This window comes from Anneissia japonica, unplaced genomic scaffold, assembly GCF_011630105.1.
Source record: "Anneissia japonica isolate Jap-2015-1 unplaced genomic scaffold, ASM1163010v1 scaffold287931_len176634_cov123, whole genome shotgun sequence".
Lineage (NCBI taxonomy): Eukaryota > Metazoa > Echinodermata > Crinoidea > Comatulida > Comatulidae > Anneissia > Anneissia japonica.
In genome coordinates this window covers 13742-36876 of record NW_022706238.1, presented here as the reverse complement: position 1 = coordinate 36876, position 23135 = coordinate 13742, and the positions used below count along the sequence as shown (strand labels likewise).

Genomic DNA, 23135 nt, shown 5'->3' with positions numbered 1-23135 from the left:
ACGTATTCATGTGTAAAATGTTAAATTATTTTATTTATTAAATTTATAGTACTGTATAACATTTAATACATACAGTAGTAATTGAGTAAGCCTGTACAAAATACATTACTTACAATTACACATTATTATAAAAACCTACTTATTAAATTACTGTACAAGACAGGGTTGGTGAACGTTTTCTGAAAAAGGGGGCACCCCACTAGTAAGATGAATGGGAAAATAAATCAGGGGTCTGGGTTCAAATTTAGAGGAGTGGGGTCAAAATGTTTACCAAAACCCTCAAAAAGGAAGGGGGACGGGGGTCTTACGCTGGTAAAATTTTTATTCCTAGATGGCGGGAAATGAGCTTTCCCGACTTTTGAGCTAGGTGAGTTTTAATGACTTTTAATTTCTTCAAAATTTAAGGTTCACCCGTCTTGAAAACAGTCAGGTAAACTTTCTCATTCATATTACAGTATATAGGCCTGTTATGTGTGTATAGGCCTACATACATAAAAAAAAAAATTTGAGTAGTTAAATACGTATTCTTTTGTCCATGAATTGATAAATCCAAAAAAGTGAGGATTTCTAAATGGCGGGAAATGAGCTTTCCCAACTTCTGAAGTGTCTTTTAATCACTTAAGTTCTTCGAAATTCAAAGTTTTCCCCTCTTGAAAATGGTCTGGTAAATTTCTCTCATTATCACTACTGTAAATAGGCCTTATTTTTTATTTCTAGATGGCGCGAAATGAGCTTTACCGACTTCTGAAATGTCTTTTAATGACTTTTAAGTTCTTCAAAATTAAAGCTTTTCCCCTCTTTAAAACGGTCAGGCAAATTTTTCTCATTCTTATTTTATATTTAAAAAAATAGAGTAGTTGCATACATATTCAGCTCACAGGTCCTGAAAAGGTTAGTCTGGGATTCTTTTAATTAATTAATTTTTTTTTTTTTTTTTGTCCAAGGGAGGTTGGTCATGCAAAATTAAAACTGTATATAAAATAAGCATTATGAATTAAAATATATGTAGGCCTATAAAAAATTACAGAAAACCCAATGATTATTGGCAATAAAATTTCCCTAATACAACTCACCTAAAACCCTCACAAAAATGAGAAAGGCATTGAACAGCATACAAAACCTCATTATATGGACTTGTCATAAAAAAAAAGGGGAAAAAAAGACCACCAACATCATGTGTCATGGGATAGTATATTATAGCAAACACTCTGAACATAATTAATCCAGAAATAACAATTTTTAAGTAACAATGAGCTATGCAGCTACACTGACCACTACTAGGAGATATATAAACTACTCAAAAAAATACATTTTTATGTTGTTCACGGTAGGAAAATTTGTTAACTTCTGCCGTAAGAAACCATACTTGAAAAATTAAATAGTTTTACAGTATCAATAAAGTATAAAATCTATGGTATTTATTCACTCAAAAACGCGCAGAGTGTGTGAACCGTCAATTACATACAATTCTTTAGGTAATAATTATATGAATACCTATACACAACTAGTAACATTGACTTTTTTATGTATTGAATTTTAGCAATACCAACTTTTATTTTTCAAGTCATGTAAAAAAATTTGGATTGTTGCATACAATTATAATGAAGTACAACCAAAAAGTTATAGATTTCTATACCACAGTCTAAGTAGTTGGTTGGTTAAATTTAGTAATCACTCTTAGGACCATAGAAAAAGCCACTATAAAGTGAGGAGTCATGCAAACATAAACAGCCTAAGAAATAAACAGCTTACAAAGAAATGTTTACCAAAAATATCGGAATGTAATTCAAAAGTGCTAGCTTACAATAAGGGCAACAGGTAATTTTTAAAACTTTTCAGTCGTGAATCTTTTAATGTAGTTTGAATTAAAATGCGCCTGAATAAATTTGTTATATTGGTGTGCCTGAATAAATTTGTAATATTGGTGTGTGTTATTTATAAATTGTGAGACAATATTAACTGTAACTTGTTTCCTTTATTTCCAGTCAATAATATACAATAAAACAATTGGTTAGCATCCTTAGCAGCTTTTTAACTGTACAAATTATTACTTGCATTTGCAATATTTCTCCATTCATCAAGATGGTGTTATTCTTGGATCACCTGACAGCATTTCTGTTTTAAGCATCTATTTAATCTAAACAACTGCTGAATTTCTCTTGCTCGGCCCAAAAACTGACCTAGATCTTGCGAAATCGCCACTATATGGTTATGGCTCTTCTCTACAAGAAATCGCATCGCTATTGATGTGTGTATTACTCGTCACTATCAATGTATTAGTGATTTGTGTTTAGGTAGAGATTGGTATAAAATCGACGGGTAGTGATTTGTGTTTAATAAACTGGACCGGAAGTGATGTGTGTAAACTGGACTGATAGGGATGTGTGTAATCATGACTGGTAGTGATTTGTGTTAAGACCAGTACAGATGGGTGTAAACTGGACAGGTAATGATTTGTATTAATAAACTTGACCTGCAGGGATGTGTGTGAACTCGACCTGCAGGGATGTGTGTGAACTCGACCTGCAGGGATGTGTGTAAACTCGACAGGCAGTGACAGATGGATTTATTTGGTGTAAATTTTTGTGTACCTGTAAATAATTTTGATAGGAAGGGATGTTTAAACTCAGTAGGAGTGATATGAGTTGGACACAGTAATGTCCGTCAAGGCATGCCATATTAAACCACAGTTTAGCAGTAATGTAATAAAAAACAGATACTGGTAGACAATACTGAATACAATTCACATTGAAAACTATTTAGTCAAAAACCAATGTTGCTGACACTACTACCACAAAAATCAAGTTTCTTCTAATTCCAACATGACTCTTCCACAAAATTCTCTGGTAATAATATTCATAACAATACTTGTTACTCTACAGTTACTCATGTTAAGATGATTCAGTTTAGGTGTAATAACAAGTAAGGATGTAAATAAACACCCATCAATGTAACTGAGATTATTATCACTGATATCAAGGCCCCTTAATTCCAAATTCACTCTCCTACTAGAGCACTCTCTAATCATATCATTCATAATAACTCCTGATAGACTACAATTACTCATGTAAAGTAAATGAAGTTTAGGTGTAATAAATAAGGATGCAAATGAAAAACCATCAATGTTACTGAGATTATTACCACTCATATCAAGGCCCACTAATTCCAAATTGACTCCGCTTCTAGAACACTCTTCAATCATATAATTTATGTTAACACCTGATAGACTGCAATTACTCATCTCAAGTGTATTAAGTTTAGGAGTAATAAATAAAGATGCAAATGAAGAACCATCAATGTCACTGATATTATTACCACTGATATAAAGCTGCACTATTTCCAAATTGACTCCTCTATTCAAACACTCACTTATTATATCATTCATAATAACACCTGATAGATTACAATAACTCATGTTCAGAATAATGAGTTTAGGAGTGATAAATAAGGGTGCAAATAAAGACCAATCAATGTTACTGAGATTATTATCACCGATATAAAGCTCTTTCAATTCCAAGTTGACTCCTCTACTAGAACACTCTCTAATCATATCATTCATAAAAACATCTAATAAACTGCAATTATTAATGTTCAATGTATTCAGTTTAGGTGTAAAGAATAAGGATGCAAATGAAGACCAATCAATGTTACTAAGATTATTATCACCGATATAAAGCTCTTTAAATTCAAACTTCACTCCTCTACTAGAACACTCTCTAATGATATTATTAATAATAACAACTGATAAACTACAGTTACTCATGTCAAGTGTATTTAGTTTAGGAGTAATAAATATAGATGCAAATGAAGAACCATTAATGACACTGAGATTATTACCACTAATATATAGCTCCTGTAATTCCAACTTGACTCCTCTAATAGAACACTCTCTAATCATATCATTTATAATAACACCTGATAGAGTACAATTATTCATCAACAATGTATTCAGTTTAGGTGTGATGAATAAGGATGCAAATGCAAAACCATTCATGTTACTGAGATTATTACCACTGATATCAAGCCCCACTAATTCCAACTTCATTTCCCTACTAGAACACTCTGTAATCATATCATTCATAATAACACCTGACAGACTGCAATTACTCATATCAAGTGTATTCAGTTTAGTTGTAATGAATAAAGATGCAAATTCAGAACTATTAATGTTACTTAAATTATTACCACTGATATACAACTCATTTAATTCCAACTTGACTCCTCTACTAGAACACTCTCTAAAAATATCATTCATAATAACACCTGACAGACTGCAATTACTCATGTCAAGTGTATTCAGTTTAGGTGTAATGAATAGAGAAGCAAATGCAGAACCATCAATGTTACTGAGATTATTACCACTGATATACAACTCATTTAATTCCAACTTGACTCCTCTACTACAACACTCTCTAATCATATCATTCATAATAACACCTGACAGACTGCAATTACTCATGTCAAGTGTATTCATTTTAGGTGTGATGAATAGAGAAGCAAATGCAGAACCATCAATGTTACTGAGATTATTACCACTGATATCAATCTCCTGTAAATCAAACTTGACTCCTCTACTAAAACATTCTCTAATCATATCGTTCATATGAACACCTGATAGACTGCAATTATTCATGAGAATTTTACTCAGTTTATGTGAAATGAATAAGGATGCAAATGAAGAACCATCAATGTTACTTAAATTATTACCACTGATATACAGCACCATTAATTCCAACTTCACTCCTCTACTAGAATATTCTCTAATCATATCATTTATAATAACACTTGATAGACTGCAATCACTCATCAAAAGTGTATTCAGTTTAGGTGAATTAATTAAGGATGCAAATAAAGAACCATCAATGTCATTGAGATTATTACCACTGATATCTAGTCTCACTAATTCCAACTTGACTCCTCTACTACAACACTCTCTAATCATATCATTCATTATTACACCTGATAGATTGCAATTATTCATGACAAGTTCATTCAGCTTAGGTGTAATAAATAAGGATGCAAATGAAGAACTATTAATCTTACTTAGATCATTAGCACTTATATATAGCTCCTCTAATTCCAACTTGACTTCTCTACTAGAACAATCTGTAATTATATTAATAACACCAACTGATAAACTGCATTTACTCATAAGAAGTGTATTCAGTTTAGGTGTAATGATTAAAGATGTAAATAAAGAACCATCAATGTCATGGAGATTATTACCTGTGATACTAAGCATGTTTAAATTGTTTAACTTAACTCCTCTATTAGAACACTCTCTAATCATATTATTTATAATACAACCTGATAGACTGCAATTAGCCATGTAAAGTACATTCAGTTTAGGAGTAAAGAATAATGATGCAAATGAAGACCCATTGATGTTACTGAGATTATTATCATTGATATAAAGCTGCTGTAATTCCAACTTAACTCCTCTACTAGAACACTCTCTAATCATATCATTCATAACACCACCTGAGAGAGTGCAATTACTTATGTCAAGTAAATATAGTTTAGGAGTAATGAATAAGGATGCAAATGAATACCCATCAATGTTACTGAGATTATTGCCACTGATATAAAGCTGCTGTACCTCCAACTTCACTCCTCTACCAGAACACTCTCTAATCATATCATTCATAACAACATCTGATAGACTGCAATTACGCATGCCAAGTGATTTAAGTTTAGGAGTAATAAATAAGGACGTAAATGATGACCCATCAATGTTACTAAGATTATTATCATTGATAGTAAGCTGCTGTATTTCCAACTTGACTCCTCTATTAGAACACTCTCTTATCATATCATTCATAATAATACCTGATAGACTGCAGTCATTCATGTAAAGTAAATTCAGTTTAGGTGTAATGAATAAGGATGCAAATGAAGACCCATCAATATTACTGAGATTATTACCACTGATACCTACTGACTCTAATTCCAACTTGAATCTTCTATTGGAACACCCTCTAATCATATCATTCATAATAACATTTGATAGACTGCAATTATTCATGTTAAGTAAATTCAGTTTAGGTGTAATGAATAAGGATGCAAAGGAAGACCCATCAATATTACTGAGATTATTACCACTGATATCAAGTGACTCTAATTCCAGCTTGACTCCACTTCTAAAACACTCTCTAATCATATAATTCATAATAACACCTGATAGACTGCAATTATTCATGTAAAATACATTCAGTTTAGGAGTAATGAATAAGGATGCAAATGAAGACCCATCAATGTTACTGAGATTATTATCATTGATATCAAGTAACTCTAATTCCAACTTCATTTCCCTACTAGAACACTCTCTAATCATATCATTCAAAATAACACCTGATAGACTACAATTAACCATGAAAAGTCTATTTAGTTTGGGTGTGATAGCCAATAAAGATGCAAATGAAGAACCTCTAATGTTGCTGAGATTATTATCACTGATATCAAGCTCCACTAATTCCAAATTTACTCCTCTACTAGAACATGCTCTAATCATATCATTCATAACAACACCTGATAGACTGCAATTACTCATCTCCAGTGTATTTAGTTTAGGAGTAATGAATAAGGATGCATATGGCAACCAATCAATGTTACTAATATTATTATCACTGAAAGAAAGCTTATTTAATTCTAACTTGACTTCTCCCCGTAAACAGTCTCGGATCACCTCATTCATAGCAGCACCTGTAATACAATTTGAGCACTTAAAGTTGCTAAGTTGGGAAGCATTACTGAACAGATGAACTAAATATGAAGCTGTATTCAAAGAAGATAATCTACATTCTGTTATATCATATTTAAAATACAGTCTCTGACATTCATCTGTTAGATAGTTAATATCATTGACACATATCATACTACTTATTTTTTCCAAAATCAAGTTTTGATCTGACACAGCAATTAATATATGAGCAAGCATTCTGCCTTTTTCTTCAGATGACATTTCTTTCCAAAAACATTCAACTGCATTTATTACTTTCGATTCAGCCCCAGGCAAATATGTATGAATTCTAATCATAAGTTTTATGAAATGCTCTCTTTGACTGATGTCCACTTCAGGAGTAATGTAATGGATAAATTTTCTTAGTGATTTACATATTTTATAAATATGTGGCTCTATTTCTAAATTTTTCCTGGTCATGTGGTCAATAACTGCCTTTTCTACAGTAACCTTATGCTCTTCTTTTATACATCTTAAATACTCCATTAAAGAACGATATGTTGAGACATAATTAGTTATCCAATGACTCAAAAAAATGCCAGCATTAGAACCTAGGAATCCAATTGTAAACACTTTTGTCATGTGAAGATGTTTACTTCTGCTTATCATCTTCCATTCATTATCAGTCAATGGCTCAAATAGTCTTTCCATGCCCTTTGAAAACTTATCCTTCGACCCTTGTGTCTCACATAGTTTGCATAAGTAAAATCCAACTAATGACTCTACTATCAACTTGTGCCGAGTTGTAAAAATCTCTTCAAAGTTAGATTTTAGTTTTGGTGTATCTTTGTACACAAATCCAAGTTTTAAAGCCAGAGCAACCATTTCTTTATCTTCTTCTATCTCTCTTCTGTTTATTGAAAGTTGATTTCTCTTTAGGCCTTTATAGAAATACTTTCCTAATAGAGCCATTGCATTAACAAACCTCTCAGGAGTATTTTCAAATATTGAGATTTTTTGCTCTTTAATCGCTTGTTTGTCAATGAACTGATTCAAGATGCATCTAAAAACCTCTTTAAAGAGATCAGTTTTATCAGCTGGAAGATGTTTCCTTTCTTCCCACATGATACATACTGATAGAAGCAGCAATGGATTCTTACACATTGAAAATACCTCCTTATATTTATATTTATCGTTTGAATCAAGCTCCTCAATAAGTGAGTCTCCTAATAAAGGTTCTCTAAAGAAAGCAAAGTGTTTCTTAATATATTTGCTTATATTATCTGTACTGAATCCCTTCACTTCCACATGCAAGTTGCTTGCATTAATGAAGTCATTTATGTTTTCAGGTCGTGATGTAAGTATCACTTTACATTCACACATTTCTTGGTTTTTAAAAATCCTTATTGGACTCTCACTAGAATCTTTCAATTCATCTAATCCATCCAATAACAATACAATTTCATTACTGTGATTCCAAATAAATCGTTTAATTAATAAAGGATCTTTTTGGAGACCTGTTTCAAGTTGAAAACCCTGTAGGTTTATTTGATTTAAAATAGCATCTAAAATAGTTTCACCTTTGTCAATATCCTGGATATTGACAAGAAACACTATTTTACCTTTGAAGATTTCATCTGATTCTTTTTTAGCCCAGTTGTATGCTACATACCTTAGGAGGGTTGATTTACCGATACCGCTTTCACCTTCAATTAGGGCTTTACATGCAGGTGTGGATTCGATATCATCTAAAACCTGCTTTAAAGTTGTTAGAGTGGCATCTTTTTTGTTACTGTTCTTACTTATTTTTGGTAGGCTAAGGCCAGTGAACATATCAGCATCTGCCTTCTTTCTGTTTTTACTTGTTTTTAGTTGGTCTAAATCAGTGAATATAGCAGCATCTTCCTTCTCTCTGTTTTTACTTATTTTTAGTAGGTCTAGATCAGTGAAAATATTGACAATGTCTACTTGGTGTTCTGTATTAATAATGGCTGGTGTGAACTGGTTGGAAGTGCGGCACACTTTCTGTTGGCTACTTAGCAGATATTTTCTAATAACCTTGTCTGTAAAAAAAGATGTTTACATAAAATGTTAATCAAGATGTGACTCCAAATAGAATGGAGGATCAACAACTACATTATTGTTATTTCATTGACTACATTTTCCCATTTCTGTGGTTGGAAAAATATCCCGATCAGACTTGCATTATACATTTTAAGTCAATTTGTTTGCACACAAAGAACAGGTCTAGTATTGCACTATTCTATACATACTGTACAATAAAGTGAGAAAGAAACACAAACAGAAAATGTTCATAATAATCAAAGACAATAGTAATTTCATTAACATACTGTATATTATAATAGAAAGAAAAAACTTAAATATCAATTAAAATAACAGAAAGAAAAGTAATAAAAATCAACCAAAAGCAATGATGATAAAAAATATCAACATGTATAAAAAGGGAAAAAAATCACAATCACATTTTCTATTCAAAAATTTAATCATATCTGTGCCTGAAACACAGTACTGCAAAGGCCAAAGGCCAAATACAGAATATTATCATTCATGTTATTATTACCAGTATCTCTGCAAGTTATTTTGTGTTTGTCTGTTTGTGAGCAGTCTGTCTACAATCTTAGATGTACATGCGTCAGATATTCACAAATGATTTCTGCCATTGAATGGAAGATTTCTTTATTTTGGTACAGTTCTGGAGTTCACTAAACAGTAGATATCTCAAACTGATCTACTAATCTGAATAAAACCTCCTGGAAGGAGTTAACCATGTTTAAAGAAGGACAATTAAAATTTGGTGATGATACAAATTTGGGTATAAATTGAGGGGGGGGGGGAAGATTTTATTAGTGATTATGTTCCAGACCTAAATATTTCAAAAACTATTCAATGGATCTGAATGAAAATTTTAGAATGGTTTGTAATGTTTCAAGAAAGAAATAATTAAACTTGGGTGACAATCCAGTGTAGGGTGTGGATATGAGGATCATTTAAAGGGAACTTCCCAGTACAAGATATCTAAGAAAAAATATAAATGAATCTGAAAACCATTCTAGAATGGTTTGTTATGACTAAGGAAAAAAGTATGCAATTTTGGTGACTTTCCGGAGTATGTTGATGATGTGGGGACCATTAAAATGAAAACGTCCGGGAACTAAACATCTCAAACACTGATCATTGGATCTGAACGAAACTTTCTAGAAAAGAAAAGATGTATAGGAAATTTATACAGTGGAGAATTATGATGTGGGCGTAGGTATGCACCTTCAGAGTGTGCTCTAGTTAATCTTATTATTTTGTGTGAAAGGATATTATAGTAAGCTCATTAGTCAAATGTAATGCATGAGTGAATATGGTATGTTGTATTAATTTTGCCTGCTACTTTATATATAGTTCAGGTGGGTTGCATTATGCAAATCCCTTAACTGTGAACAAAGTTAGTTCAGGACCAATGGAGTGGCCATGGTTGGTGCTGGACTGAAGTACTGTATTTGGTTGCATTGGCTAAATTTGTTAATCAGTTGCTTTGATATTGACGTTGTAACCTTGTCACATTTTAAAATTAGAAAGCTTATGTCATAGAGTATGTCAATAAATTCATAATCAACCATTGGCACAACAAAGTTTTTCCATCTTTCATCTATATGCCATTGTTTTACCGAGACACCCTTAAGTTGTATGCATATTAATATTTTTATATAATTTTAAAAGCAAGTTAAATTGCATCACCATGTTTGTACTCATGGTGATGTAAAATGTAACTAACATACACAAAGTATCAAGCAAAAACAAATAATAAAGAATGACGAAAGACAAAATATTACCTTCATTACAAGGCCCAACAGAGTATGAAAACACATTTAAGATGCCTATAAATCAAAATTGAGAAATAAATATTCTGTAAACATGATGAGGTTTCAACGTTTAATCATCTACAAGTTACTGGATTTTTTATTGTTTAATGTATAATGCTATCTTATTTCAATAACTTTACAAACAAAACAGTATAAGCTCTGAACTGGCTGTTATGTTATTAGAAAGTATATCAAGTACAGGGAATGTACAGTTCTTACCCATTTCAGAATTACAAATAATCAAACGGAGGTGATTTTCTTTTTGCAAAATGTTTAATGTTGTATACTGTATTCCCTTTTTTTAACTCTTTTTTTTTCTTTTTTTTAACTTTTTATTCTATGAAAAATACTATATTTTTATGGAATACCTTCTTATGTTTTTACAACAGTCAATGTTTACAAATAATTTAGATGGCAAATATTTTAAAAATTGGAACTTAAAAGCAATGTAAAGCCAAAAATGTTGAACCAAGATTAAAACTTCAAAGCAATATGTTCTAATTGAAACAAGGTCACTTTTAGTAATGAACTTAAAATTTGCCATTCCTATCATGAAACCCAAAATGGCTTTCATAAAAATTAATTAACAATAGTAATAATTTCATCTTGATTATTCACAAAATTAAAATACTAATTCAAAGATGATTTGACACAAAAATGTATCATTTACTACCTTGACCACTTGCTTGTCCTGAAGATGCATTTTCTATGTCTGTAAGTACATTCAATAAACAATAAAAGATTAACATAAAGCTGAATGAGAATTAGCAGATATTTATTTTGTTGAGTGTAACAAGGCAAGATATTGTGCCCTAGGTCTCTTTCCAAGTTTTACTTTCTAAAATTTAGAATACAGTACTTGTAGCACAAAATAGCATTCCTTTTTCTTGGCTAGTAAAATTTAAAGAAACAGCTTAAACAGATGCCAAGTCTTACTTTAAAAAATAAAATTTCCACTTGAATAGTTAAAATTTACTCATTCAACAACCATGAAAAAGTTCACTATATCAAAAGTTTGTATATATTTGTAATGAAGTTTGTTGCAGGCATGGGGTACAGTAATCGGAATTTGTAATGTTATGGGATATAATTTGTAACTGGGTTCAAAAATGTAATTTGCAATTGTAAGGTAATTTTAATTAGAAAAAAGTAATTGAAATCACAGCAATTACATTTCAAAACTGTTTGTGTTTATAAAAATGTCAAAGTGAAATCCACTGGATGGCAAAAACCTTTATTGCTTCTTCAGAAATAACTGTTGTTGTCAACAGTTTATTCAAATACAAGTTAAACTTTTTTTTTATTTATTTTTTTATTTTACTGAATAACAAACCAAGGAGTTGTTAATTTGATTTAAATAGTATGTAGGCCTACTGCCATGGTTGTATAACAAATGATTTTATACCTCCATGGTACTATGAAATGTATGTACAGTATTATATTATAATAGGTTCCCTGCTGAATGTAAAGTTAATTTACAGAGAATTTCCATGGTTAAACAGTTTTTCAGTATCCCCTATACAATGTACCATGTACTCAACCCACAACCTACCTAAATTTACTGTTTGTTTTAGTTACAAAATATTATGACAATTGGTTATTAGTGAGCAAGAATACAGCCGTCTCTTCATCTAGTTACTATTACTTATTTTCCTCTTTATTTTACCAATAGATTGATTATAATTATATACACAGTTGTTAATGTTACCAGTCAACATGATGGGATATTATATCAAACATTTAGTCCTGATCATGTGATTTTATTTAATGCGGAACAAATCATGCTATTTACATGGTGATTTTTTTTTGTCGTGTCCCGCATGCCACACAGAAGCCCAGAAGACTTTCAACTTCAGATCCTCTGCCATTTGTCCATTAATTAATGTAATAAGAAACTGATGTAATTTTTTATAGATTAATTTCCAATTTTCTTCAAATTTAATATTTATTATTTATTACTAATAAATAATAAATATTAAATTTAATAATATTAGAGCTATTAAAGTTACCAAGTGTCTTTCTTCAAGATGGCTATTTAACAGCCAGTAAACACAACAGCAGCAGTAGTAAACACAGGTTAGTGAAACGCTATGGTGTAAAATAACAAAAAAAGGTTCTATTCCAAATGCTTAATATGACCAACGGTTAGTTTAAACAGGTAGGGTTTGTTGATTTATACAGATGTTTTCATATTTCAGGCCGATATTTGTTTACTTTTATTCAAATTCTATTCCTTTACTAAAGCCTAAGGTATTATTACTGTGTATCTACTCCATAGAACAAGTCTAAATATCTGTTTGATATATTGGTGTGATTAAAAAAGATTTTTTTTTTTTTTTTTGTGATATTGTCTTAAAATTAAAAAGAGAAATGTAATTATAATTGCAATTGAGAAAATATGTAATTGTAATTGTAATGGGGAAAAAGAAAGTAATTATACAGGTAATTGTAATCGGAAAACAGGAGTAATTGCAATTTGTAATTGATTACATTTCACTGCATTTGACCCCATGCCTTAGTCGGTAGTGTTGTCTCTAAAGTATTTATAACAACCATTAATTAATTAATATAGATCCAATATAAAAGTTTACCTTCTGTAAGAGCTTTCACAGCCAAATGGAGTTGGAATTTACTCAACTTTTTAATGAATGCCATCATTTTTCCTTCACAAATTACTGTTCTGTGCTCCAGATCCTTTATCAAATGCCAACTGTCTTCATATTTCTTTCGTTGGGTGTTAAACAAACTATCGAGTGCTGCTACATCCTCTTGAATCAATGCCATTCCTAATTTTACAAGCTTTTGCCTGTGCGATGTAAATTTTGATATTTCAAAACTTCTAACATTTTGAAATAATGGAAGCAGCTTCTTATTCTTTGGTTTGAAACCAAATTGTTTTGTTACATTTACGGTGTCATACAGAATACTAAGATCAGTTGGACTCAGATGTCCAGAATTATGCAAGTTGTCCAGCAAGTCGCGCATTTTTGTAGCATTATGTAGTGTATTAGCATTAGTCACATGATCTTTGTACAATACTTTCAGCATACCAATACAGCCATTTCCATCATACCATTCTGATATATCCTGCAACAGCTCACGGTATTCATCATCAGAGATTTCTGGAAGTAATGTATTAATAAATATACTAAATTGTGTTATGTTAATACTTCACTATAGCGGATTCAAGGTAGGGATATACTCAGATTCTAAATCTGAATGAGGCCATTCTTTACCCAGTTGAGAGACAATTGATAAAACATAAAATGAATATATCATGAATTGTGGGAGATGGGTTATTTTCTGTGACATTCTTGCCTGCTCATGCAAGGTCTTTCGGATTTCTATGAGACTCTTGCGACTCGCACAAGATCTTAGACCCCTGAACATGCTGAATGCAAGTGAAGCTGTACTAGCTTGGTCATTAAGAAACTTGCTTTCCAATTCCAGGGTCATGGGTCAAAACACCAGGATATTTTCTCCACTCCCTAAACTTCATAAAGAAACCCAGCTTATGTACGTTAAATGTTTGTTTTGTGAAATGGATTGCCACCTATGAATGGGACAGTGATATATTCACTATTGCCAATCATTGGCACATGTGCCTAAAAACAACAGTGAAAATATACATTATTTGTTCTAACATAAAATTATAATAATAATTCTTGAATGAAAAAAATGTTAATTTTTAATAAAATTCATAGGACACCAGTTACCCCAAAAACATACATTGTTTATTAATAACTTAAATTGTAAAACCAACAGATGTATTGATTATATTTAAATAACATAAAAAGAAAGTTACCCCGAATAATGACAGGGAGACCATGATTTAATGTTTTGACCTTTATTGGTGTCACAGGTGACATATAATTTTAGATGTTTAATTAATTTTTTGTCATTTTAACGAACGGTTTGCTACCAATAAAAATAAGGAGACGTTACGTTATATCCAGGGTATCCAGATATTTGCTACGTATACAGATATATATATTTAATGAAGACGATTGAAACTTCTGTGATAGTTTAAATGCTATAAGGATAATTAGTAATGTTTAAACTGGTAACCAATGGTTATTCTATTTTATAACGTAATATTTGATGGAAGAGCTGTACTGATAAGTTGTATTGTTAAAAAATTAATGTGTAACTATTACTACTTGTTAATTACAGTAGTATTTCTTTGAGATGATTAGAAAACGTATAATAATAGTGATGAAATTCCATGATGAAAGTTAATATGAGTGATGAAATTCGATGATGACAGTTAATATTAGTGATGAAATTCCATGATGACAGTTAATATTAGTGATAAAGAGTGAGGTTTTTTTTAAAAATTAAACAGAAAATTGAAATGATAGGATATTGCGTGTATCATAGCTACACATACAAAACCGTGATGAGCAATAAGTGATGCTAACGAAGTGATTACTGTAAAGCCCTAAATTTTCGCGTGCCCTTAATTTTCGCGATTGAACAACGATCGCGAAAATTAAGGGCGCACGAAAATCTCAAAAATTATATTTTGTCAAAAACGATTGTAAAACGTGATTTCCATAATAAAGATGTGCTACTTATATCAGGGATCTCATTATGCAGGGCGGAGGTGGGCGGAGCCGCCCAGTCTATGACGTCTTGTGCCCATCCTAAAGCTATTTTTAAGGACTTTCGCCCAGCCTCATACAAACCCTCCAGCCCACCCTTAAAATCATGAAAAAAGTTTTTGCTCAATAACCTGTATATTCCGGTGGTATAAGCCGCAAATTTTATACGCGATTTCCCCCCGAAGTTTGAGGTGCGGCCTATACACCGGTCGTTAACCTACTCCCAAAAAGTTCAGATCGCCAGCCGCAGCGAAAATCTCGCGTTGTCTGTCACAGTGTCTAGCTTGGGCCTATGCTAGCCCAATTAATTAGCCTAGGGTTGGAAGGCCTAGTATTTGTAAATATACTCACTACAGTGCTGTACAGTACTAGGATTCCTACTACATTTTCTACGACATTCAAGCAATGGTTTGGTTTGTCTAATTATTTTCATAATTACGTTCACTCATAAAAACATGCTGTTTCTATTCGAAATCGCTTCGCTCAAAACAAATAAACAAACTACTTTTCGGTTTCGGGAGTGTGGTCCTTGAGGTCACGTGAGCAGCTTCATTTACGGTGTCGCAACAAAACACACGTGGGCTGGTGAAACTTGCTGTTTGACGTCTGGTTCCCGGTGGCTTGTACCGTTATAGAAAGAATAATGATACTGCTATAATTTCAGAGTAAAAGCTTGTAAAATTAATTTATGCTATAAAAACACGAGTTTTCTTGAAGTTGTAATAATTATTTTACTGGAAATTAATTGAAGAAAGGCTTACGTCATCTGTTTTTTGTTTATAAACGTAGTGCGTGATGGTGCATGCTTTGCACAGTGGGCTGTGAGTATTAATGACTTAGGCCTAGAATTACCATTAGCCTAATACTGACTGTTATTAGTCACTAAAATAATAGAATGATTGCTTAAAATAGCTAAATATACTCAATAAGTATTAGATTTTATTAGATTTTATTTAACTTAAACTAAATTGATGTTTAAAGTTTTACGTAGCGCGACCCTCTAGCAAGTAATGGGGATTTCCCTAGAGCTGACCAGCGGAAAAATACATTTCATTGTGGTAGCCAGAAGAAGCTGGCTAGTCGAATGTGCAAGTTACAGGTATCATGTAGATAGCCTAGGCCTAACCTAAAAACAAGACTACTACCACTAGTACAAATATGGCATAGTGTTGGTCTAGGAATACTAATAGCCTTGCAAGACCTAGAAATTATGGCATTCTATTGAGCGATATAAATACTAGGTTCTAAAGCTTACCATCTTATTGTTTGCATGATAAAAATCAACTGGAAAAAAAATCGGGAAATTTGTTTTCTTCAGTGGTGGTAAATCGCAAAATTCCATTTTCCAAGTAGATTATATCGCGAAAATAAAAGGACGCGAAATGTTTCAAATCGTGAAATCGCAAAAATTTAAGGCTTTACAGTATTCTTTCTATTATATCAGCCTAGATAGTGAGGCAATGGTGAGTGAAAAACGTGGAGTTAAATTATAGATGCATTTTTCATATTTCATTAACAGTTTGTATTTGAAGAAATGAAACATGGTCTTTTCTTAGACAGGAAACTTTGTTTTTTTCAAATTTTGATATGCATGTGAACTTGATTCCCCAACGTAAAGTTGGTTGGTGCACCTACCCTGTAATAAATAAGTAAGTATTTGATAATTATTTGTTTGATGATTCTTTGTGTCTCCTGTAAATACATGTTCGGACCTCTTGTCAGACGGGTTCACAGAGGCCGTGTGACAATTGGGTCGTTCTTGAAGACGACCAGTACATACCTAGGTTTGACAGAACAATTGTCTTTGCCTTCTTAATTTTGTTAGTAGGTCCTTTATGCTTCACCTTTCTCTTGCTGGTTAAATTTTCCAGTTCTTCTTCATCATCTGTTTAAGAAATTGTGAAAATCTTGCCAAATTTAACATAGCATAGAACAACAATTATTTATTATTCCTATATTCATTATTCAATGTAGATTTTCAATCAAACACACACACATTTTGAGAAATACAGTTAATATATTTTATTGCATTATACTTTTGTGCCAGACCTGCGATTCCAATTAGTGTGTTAGAGTAGATAACAATGTGTGATTGTTAATATTAAAGTGTTCCAACTATTATCATCATCATCATCATCATCATCATTATTAATGCTATAACTGGTATGGAAATAATGATGGTCCTATATATATCCCCTGCTGAACTTCAACCTTTCTCAATTGGTATGAAACTTGTCCTTTTTTTAACTGAAGAAATTCAGGACACTTATCTATATACAGTGGATTAAAAATAATTTTCAAATTTAATTATTTCTTATTAAAGTTAACTCACCTTCTGATGTGTCTCCTTCCATACTGTCACTCATTTTTACAACAGATCAATCTACAAGGATTGAGAAAAAGTTATAATAAGCCTACAGATTCAGACTGTTATTTGCAGCTTAGAAAGTAAAAATACAGTTAAACTTGCCCAAGCCAACTTGAATAATTTCTAAGCCAAACTTATGACAAATTGTTGAGTTTTCCATTAATTAAAACATACATGACAACACTACCGTTTTGTTAACATGACTCCCGGCCAATTTTTTTTCCCCACGTTTTTCACATACTCTTTACTAAGAAAATTGCATGGGCATACTTATATTTTAATATTTTCTTCTTTTTTTGCAATAGTCTACGAAAATACATCAATATTTGTGTTATCTTTCAATAATTAGCAAGAGCATCGCCTCTAAAATCGTTTTTAAAATGAAGGTATACTTGTATAAAGTACTTCTACTTGTATAAAGAATAGTGACGTAGATTGACCAGACCTTACGCTAATTAGTATCTCGACAATATTTGATTGACAAATAAACCGACTAATCAGCGAGCGTCATTTGTCACGTGATCAAAAACGTTTTCTTGGACATTTTCATTTCTTTAATAGACAGACAGTTTAAACCTGAAGCATATGTGAGCCTAACCTAGATGTCTATTTGGTTATAGATACCCAGATTTACGCGAGGAGTGCGCATCAGCGACTTGGCCTTTGCCAAAAAGTTAGAATAAATGCGGCTATTCCCTCTTCATTTGGGAGCAAAATACAGAGCCTTTTACAACAATTTCCCTGCCATGTTCCATGGGGGGGGGGGGGAGGCCCTTCGCATCCTTGTTGACATGTAAATTAGGTGAAGTTACAGTTCCTAAAATACCGGCCCAGTAATTATTTGAATTGATTTAAGCCCATCGAAAAAGCATTTTATGACAAGTACTGAATCTAGATTTTGTATCTTGCACTGAAAAGGCCAGCAAATGAGAAAGTGATCTATACAGTCATAGGTCTTCATGGTGGACACTGAAATAATGGTCACCAGGCACAAAGTCATTTGACTCTTTGTATGCCGCCGGTACGAACAAAAGTAGGTCAGAAGTGGCTTCTTCAGTAAATGAATGGTAGTAAAGGAGTAATCACCCAAAATATTTTCAATAAAGCCATTGCTTTCTATATTACTTTACTTAATTATATTTCTCAAATATTTAAAAAAAAATTTTTTTTCATTTTTGATTTTTGTAAATTTGAGGATGTTGCTCATGGAGACACATGTTGTTAAACCACAGCTGCCCCATAAAGTCCGGATGAAATTACTGTATCATCAACCATTGTTTGAAGGAGCCTAATATAATTTTCAGTTAATCCAGATGATGTCTACATGCATTTTACGATGTATTTTGTGTTAAATTTTTGTTATTGCTTGCTACTGGTCCATCGTATAACTATAAGAAGTCAAAAGACAATCGTTTGAAATATCAGCATTCTATTTTACGAACAAACAAATTAAGGAAAATTTGTTCAAGCCGATATTTTAATACCAGTCTTGCTCGATTTGACGGAGATCGCTTATTTACCAAGAACACGAGATGAGTGAACATCAGTTGTTGACTCAAAGAGACACAGCTTTAGGGACGTACGACGCCACACTTTAACAGTCTAGCTCCTGCTGATTGGTTGATATCACAGAATGAATGATACATTGTTTTGCATACTGCCTAAAATTATGTGGCTGCACCAGATGTAATCATTTGTGATTTGGTTAAAAACCTTTATAGTGCTTATAAAAACGAATGATCTTTTCACACTGAGCGCGACCAAATGAATTCCTTGTCACAATTAAAAAAAATCAGGACCAAATAACCCTGAATTTTCAGCCTGCAATCAATATTCAATATAACTGTAGGCCATGAGGCTGGGTAGAAGGTTAGGCTTTAAATAGCCCAGCAAAGCAGTAGACTAAAACATGTATACTATGCAGACCTGGCCTGATTCTTTAACCTGTAATAATTTACTAGTAAAGACCAATTCAACTAGTAACATTAGTTTTTAAAGGGGTTGTGAACACTTAATAATTGCTATCTTTTCCATTGAAGCTACAGATAGCATACCACACACATGCCCTTTCTTTTATCATCGTTGATTTTCTGATGATTTCAAACATCACTATCTCCCTCCCCCCAATCAAAAAAAAACTCAGTGGGATCAAAATCTAAAAATGCAGTAATAAGCTAATGTCAACAATAAATAAATTGAAATGTAACATTTTACCACAATTGCTTAAAATAAAATTAGGTACAGTAGGTAAAAGCCTAATTTTCGGCAACATCTGCGGGAAAATTGGTTCTTATTTTCTGTAATCCGAAGACGGATTTCTAGGCCATACTACACAATGTGAACCCTGCGCAGTTTACTGTACGCACATGTGAGTTTTTTAAAAGATTTTGAAACAATAGCTGACAGCCAGACTCACTAGCCCACAGCTCTACAATTTTTTTTTCATAAGGACACATTTTGTAAGAACAGCAAGGCTGAAATTGCCTAAAAATTAAGAACAAAATAAGAACAAATTGAAATTTTAGATTAGGGCTTTAGTTAGAAAAAATTTAAAAAATCCCAACAAATCTTTTTGTACTATATTTGCAGTAGGTGTGACAATATTATGTTATGCCATCTAAACAACAGTATAGTAATACAGTATACTGATGTACAAAAATTATGAAAAGTGTTTAAAAACAAGAACAAAATAAGAACATTTTGAGTCTGAAAAAAATTTACTAGTTCTTATAAAAAAAAAAAAAAAAAAAACTGTGTGGCTAGTGATAAGGTACTGTATTTTTTATTCAATTTGCTAAAGGTACGGTAAATGGCATTACGTCACCATCACCCAATGAAGTGCCAGAATGTGCGTGACATCATCTTTCAACGATGAGTGGTGCGCAAACGATGTACTGGGTAAGTAGAACATCAAAAAGTACACTGCTGTATTTAGTACTGTCATCGATAAATATGGTGTATGGTTCCACTCAGTATTCATGTCATTTATCTATAGCCATTATCAAACAAAAGGACTGAATCCTGTACCAAACTCACCAGTCTCCTTCGCTTTGATGGTGATCGCTTATTTACCAAGAATAAGATGAGTGCACATCGACACGGTTTTAGTGTACGACGTCACACTTTAACAGTCTAGGTCATGCTGATTGATTGATACAGTACATGTAAAATTAATGATAACATGTTTTGCATACTGCCTGACTGAAAATTATGGGGCTGCACAAGTTGTAAACAATTGCAATTTGGTTGGAAACCTTTCTGGCGCTTATGAAAAGAAATGACACAGTGAGCACAGTCACAGTGAGCGTGACCAAGTAAATTCCTTGTCACTCTTTAAAACAATCAGGACCAAATAACCCTTAATTTCCAGCCTGCAATCAATATTCAATATAACTGTAGGCCATGAGGCTGGGTAGAAGGTTAGGACTTAAATAGCCCAGCAACGCATTAGACTAGAACCTGTATACCGAGGCAGGCCTGGCCTGATTATTTAACCTGTTAATTTACTAATAAAGACCAATTCAATTAGTAACATTAGTTTTTAAATTGTTGGAACCCTTAATAATTGCTATCTTGTCCATGGAAGCTACAGACAGCATACCACACACATGCCCTTTCTTTTATCATTGCTAATTTTCCGATGACTTAAAACATCACTATAGTGTCTCCCCCCACACCCCCCTAACTCAGTGGGATCAAATTCTAATAATACAGTATAAGTTAATGTCAACAATACACAATCTGAACCCTGCGCAGTATTCGTACATGTGAGTTTTTTAAATGATTTTGAAACAACTGACAGCCAGGCCCACTAGCCAACAACGCTACACTTCTTTTTTTCATAAGGACACATTTTGTAAGAACAGCGAGGCTGAAATTGCCTAAAAATTAAGAACAACATAAGAACAAATTGAAATTTCAGATTAGGGTTTTAGTTGAAAAAAAAATAAAAAACCAACAAATCTTATTGTACCATATTTGCAGTAGGTGTGACTATATTATGTTATGCCATCTACATAACAGTACAGTCTGTCTCTTATACACATCTTTCTTGACCCAAAGAGACACAGCTTTAGGGTACGACGTCACACTTTAACAGTAGCTCATGCTGATTGGTTGATATCATAGAATGAATGATAGATTGTTTTGCATACTGCCTGACTGATAATTATGGGGCTGCACAAGTTGTAAACAATTGCAATTTGGTTGGAAACCTTTCTGGCGCTTATGAAAAGAAATGACACAGTGAGCACAGTCACAGTGAGCGTGACCAAGTAAATTCCTTGTCACTCTTTAAAACAATCAGGACCAAATAACCCTTAATTTCCAGCCTGCAATCAATATTCAATATAACTGTAGGCCATGAGGCTGGGTAGAAGGTTAGGACTTAAATAGCCCAGCAACGCATTAGACTAGAACCTGTATACCGAGGCAGGCCTGGCCTGATTATTTAACCTGTTAATTTACTAATAAAGACCAATTCAATTAGTAACATTAGTTTTTAAATTGTTGGAACCCTTAATAATTGCTATCTTGTCCATGGAAGCTACAGACAGCATACCACACACATGCCCTTTCTTTTATCATTGCTAATTTTCCGATGACTTAAAACATCACTATAGTGTCTCCCCCCACACCCCCCTAACTCAGTGGGATCAAATTCTAATAATACAGTATAAGTTAATGTCAACAATACACAATCTGAACCCTGCGCAGTATTCGTACATGTGAGTTTTTTAAATGATTTTGAAACAACAACTGACAGCCAGGCCCACTAGTCAACAACGCTACACTTCTTTTTTTCATAAGGACACATTTTCCCACTAGCCGACAACGCTACACTTCTTTTTTTCATAAGGACACATTTTGTAAGAACAGCGAGGCTGAAATTGCCTAAAAATTAAGAACAACATAAGAACAAATTGAAATTTCAGATTAGGGTTTTAGTTGAAAAAAAAATAAAAAACCAACAAATCTTATTGTACCATATTTGCAGTAGGTGTGACTATATTATGTTATGCCATCTACATAACAGTACAGTAATATACTGATGTACAAAAATAATTTTCTATGCTTGAAAAGTGTTTAAAAACAAGAACAAAATAAGAACATTTTGAGTCTGAAAAAAATTTACTAGTTCTTATAAAAAAAAAAAAACCATGTGGCCAGAGATAAGGTACTGTATTTTTTATTCAATTTGCTAAAGGTACAGTAAATGGCATTACGTCACCATCACCCAATGAAGTGCCAGAATGTGCGTGACATCATCTTTCAACGATGAGTGGTGCGCAAACGATGTACTGGGTATGTAGAACATCAAAAAGTACACTGCTGTATTTAGTACTGTCATCGACAAATATGGCGCAAGGTTCCACTCAGTAGTCATGTCACTTATCTATAGCCATTATCAAACAAGGACTGAATCCTGTAAAAAACTCTCGGAATAGCCTCCAGCCTTTGTTTAAATTCTTTGCTTGGCAGTGGCCCTGCTGTAGTGATGACAGATCGATCTGGGTAACATACAGTATATCAGTCATAAACTAATTCCTCCATGGTCATATCAAGTCTGAAGATCTCAATCTCAAAATCTCATCCCAAGTTTCAGTGCAAGA

At 32.7% G+C, this 23135-nt stretch overlaps 1 protein-coding gene across 3 annotated transcripts in view; it reads right to left on the bottom strand.

The window, feature by feature from the left end:
* Nucleotides 1-920: 920 nt before the first annotated feature.
* LOC117106077 overlaps nucleotides 921-23135 on the bottom strand; it is a 26379-nt gene continuing 4164 nt past the window's right edge. For all 3 annotated transcript variants that reach the window (XM_033247413.1, XM_033247412.1, XM_033247414.1), the window contains exons 2-7: nucleotides 17488-17538; nucleotides 16936-17040; nucleotides 13143-13673; nucleotides 11225-11263; nucleotides 10522-10566; nucleotides 921-8742 (exon numbers count right to left, since the gene is read on the bottom strand). In XM_033247413.1, the coding sequence (XP_033103304.1) occupies nucleotides 2801-8742; nucleotides 10522-10566; nucleotides 11225-11263; nucleotides 13143-13673; nucleotides 16936-17040; nucleotides 17488-17521 (6696 nt within the window). In that variant the 5' untranslated portion in view covers nucleotides 17522-17538 and the 3' untranslated portion in view covers nucleotides 921-2800. The remainder of the gene's footprint in view (nucleotides 8743-10521; nucleotides 10567-11224; nucleotides 11264-13142; nucleotides 13674-16935; nucleotides 17041-17487; nucleotides 17539-23135) is intronic.